The 2,512-nt window shown below is 46.8% G+C and overlaps 1 protein-coding gene across 1 annotated transcript in view; it reads right to left on the reverse strand.

Annotated features, from left to right (window-relative positions):
- Positions 1 to 675: 675 nt before the first annotated feature.
- Positions 676 to 2,512, reverse strand: part of hk2 (hexokinase 2) — a 33,230-nt gene continuing 31,393 nt past the window's right edge. The window contains exons 17-18 of the mRNA XM_083527329.1: positions 1,852 to 2,088; positions 676 to 1,759 (exon numbers count right to left, since the gene is read on the reverse strand). Of these exons, the coding sequence (XP_083383455.1) occupies positions 1,624 to 1,759; positions 1,852 to 2,088 (373 nt within the window). The 3' untranslated portion in view covers positions 676 to 1,623. The remainder of the gene's footprint in view (positions 1,760 to 1,851; positions 2,089 to 2,512) is intronic.

Below are 2,512 nucleotides of genomic sequence, written 5' to 3' on the forward strand. Positions count from 1 at the left end.
GGAGGTGAAATCAGCATGCTGAAGGTGTTGAAAGAGAAAATCACAGCAGCACTGATACGTGTCTTTATTCCTCCTACTTTAACTTCTTCCGTTTTAATATTAACCTCCTAGCTCAGAAAGAACGCCTCGCTCGAAAAGATAGGACGCCCGGCTCGGACAGGACACCTCGCTCGGACAGACAGGACGCCTCACTCAGACAGAACGCTTTGCTCGGACAAGATGCCTCGCTCGGACAGGACGCCTCGCTCGGACAGACAGGACGCCTCGCTCGGACAGACAGAACGCCTCGCTCGGACAGGACGCCTCGCTCCAAAAGACAGAACGCCTCGCTTGGACGGACAGGACGCCTCGCACGGACAGACAGGACGCCTCGCTCAGACGGACAGGACAGGACAGGACGCCTCGCTCGGACAGGACGCCTCGTTCGGACGGACAGGACGCCTGGCTCGGACGGACAGGACGCCTGGCTCGGACGGACAGGACGCCTCGCACGGACGGACAGGACGCCTCGCACGGACGGACAGGACGCCTCGCTCGGACGGACAGAACGCCTCGCTCGGACAGACAGGACGCCTCGTTTGGACAGGACGCCTGGCTCGGACAGACAGAACACACTTCTTTCTTGTTTCCTAGATTCATTTATTCTTTCATTCACTCCAGTTATACAGGACACCATTTTATATACAAAATATGTTTATTTGAAAACAAGATTATGATTATAAACAGGAGTGTATATATTCTTTATTTTCTTCTCTTTATTTTGTTCATCCTGACACATGGAACTGAAAACGACTGAAAAGACGGAGAAAATAAATATAAAAAACAGAATGAAACCCTAAAAAAACATTTATTATTCCAATCTTTTGTTCCATTTAATACAGCAAATAAAACATTATTTAAATTATTTCCTTTTATTTTATAGAAACCACTGACTTTAAACGTGAAATAAAAAAAAAAAAAAGCGCAGGATCATGAAGCCTGATTTTGTTCCCTCTGATTCTCCAGATGAAGTGCGAGCGTCGTTATGGTTACAGTCTAAACATCATGTGAGAATTAGTTTATTGTGATGTATGAAGAAAAAGAAAATAAATAAAAAAAAACAGCGAAAAAAGTGAAATTAGTTTAGTCTTCGGAATAAGTGCTCTTCTATAAATATTAACTCGCAGGAGACGCAGACGTCTACGTTCTTCACGTGATCCAGCAAAGACCTAATGGAGCACCTGAACAGAAGAATCACTCTGAAATCACCATCTCCATCCCACCGAGCTCCTGAAAACCTTCATGAGATCAACACAATGGAAATTTCTTTATTCCAATGTTTTTTTTAATTTTCAATACCATGTGACAGAAATGTTAAAACTAAATTAAAGTTGCGTCGTCCCCGTAACCCCATCCCTCATTCTCCCTCTCTATAAACTTTCAAACAGCAAAACAAACAAACAAACAAAAAAGATCAGACCCTCTCACACACACACACACACACACACACACACACACACACACACACACACACACACACACAGAGAATACAGTCTTTTTATAGAAAAGCAGTTTCAAGTTCACAACGATCCCTTTTCATTTTCTGTTTGGTTTTGTTCGTCCCCTCGGTGCATGTCACGGCCGTTACACGTCTCTTATACGGCAGGCCACGGCTGTAATCAGTGCGGCGCCCTTCCCGCTCCCGTCCTCTGATTGGAGGAAAGTCACGTCGCACTGGGGCGCCAGATCTCGCAGAGTTTCCTGAAGGATGCTGGAGAAGCTGCGGAAGAAAAAGAAAAACAGATTGTTCTATGAGACGTGTTCCGGTGAGATACGTGAACGTGAGTAAGGTATGACGTGAACAGGACGTACTGTGGGTGGAGCTTGTACAGGGTCCCGTCCACTCCCACGGTGACGCTGAGCGAGTTGAGGTTGCGGTTCTGCCGGATTTTGTCGACGACGGCGGCGAGAGCAGCAGCACACAGCTGAGCCGCTCGCTGAGAAACCACACTGCACACCTCCTTTACCAGGATGCTGTCGTCACACGTGCTGCTGGTCAGACCCAGGTGCTGCAGGATAGAGCGGACCTGCCGCAGAGCCAGACGGTCACTGACCCCGACCAGAGAGAGAGAGAGAGAGAGAGCGAGAGAGAGAGAGAGAGAGAGAGAAGAAAGGAGAGAGCGCAGGAGAAAGAGTGAGAGGAAGAGAAACAAATATGTGGTCAGTAGACGTCTTGATAATAATTCATTTACACACACAGATGAGCCTCACTGAGACGTACATATTCTTATGAATTCCATGTCTAACACACACACACACACACACACACACACACACACACACACACACACACACGCTCACACACACAGAAAACACACACTCCTCGCCATCCATATATCATATATAGAATACACTCTCACTATATATTGAGCTGTGTGTGTGTGTGTGTGTGTGTGTGTGTGTGTGTGTGTGTGTGTGTGTGTGTGTGTGAGAGACGGGGATAAATTTGTGATTCATTCTACGTCCTCGTTAG

Source organism: Silurus aristotelis, assembly GCF_946808225.1.
Source record: "Silurus aristotelis genome assembly, chromosome: 23".
NCBI classification, from domain to species: domain Eukaryota; kingdom Metazoa; phylum Chordata; class Actinopteri; order Siluriformes; family Siluridae; genus Silurus; species Silurus aristotelis.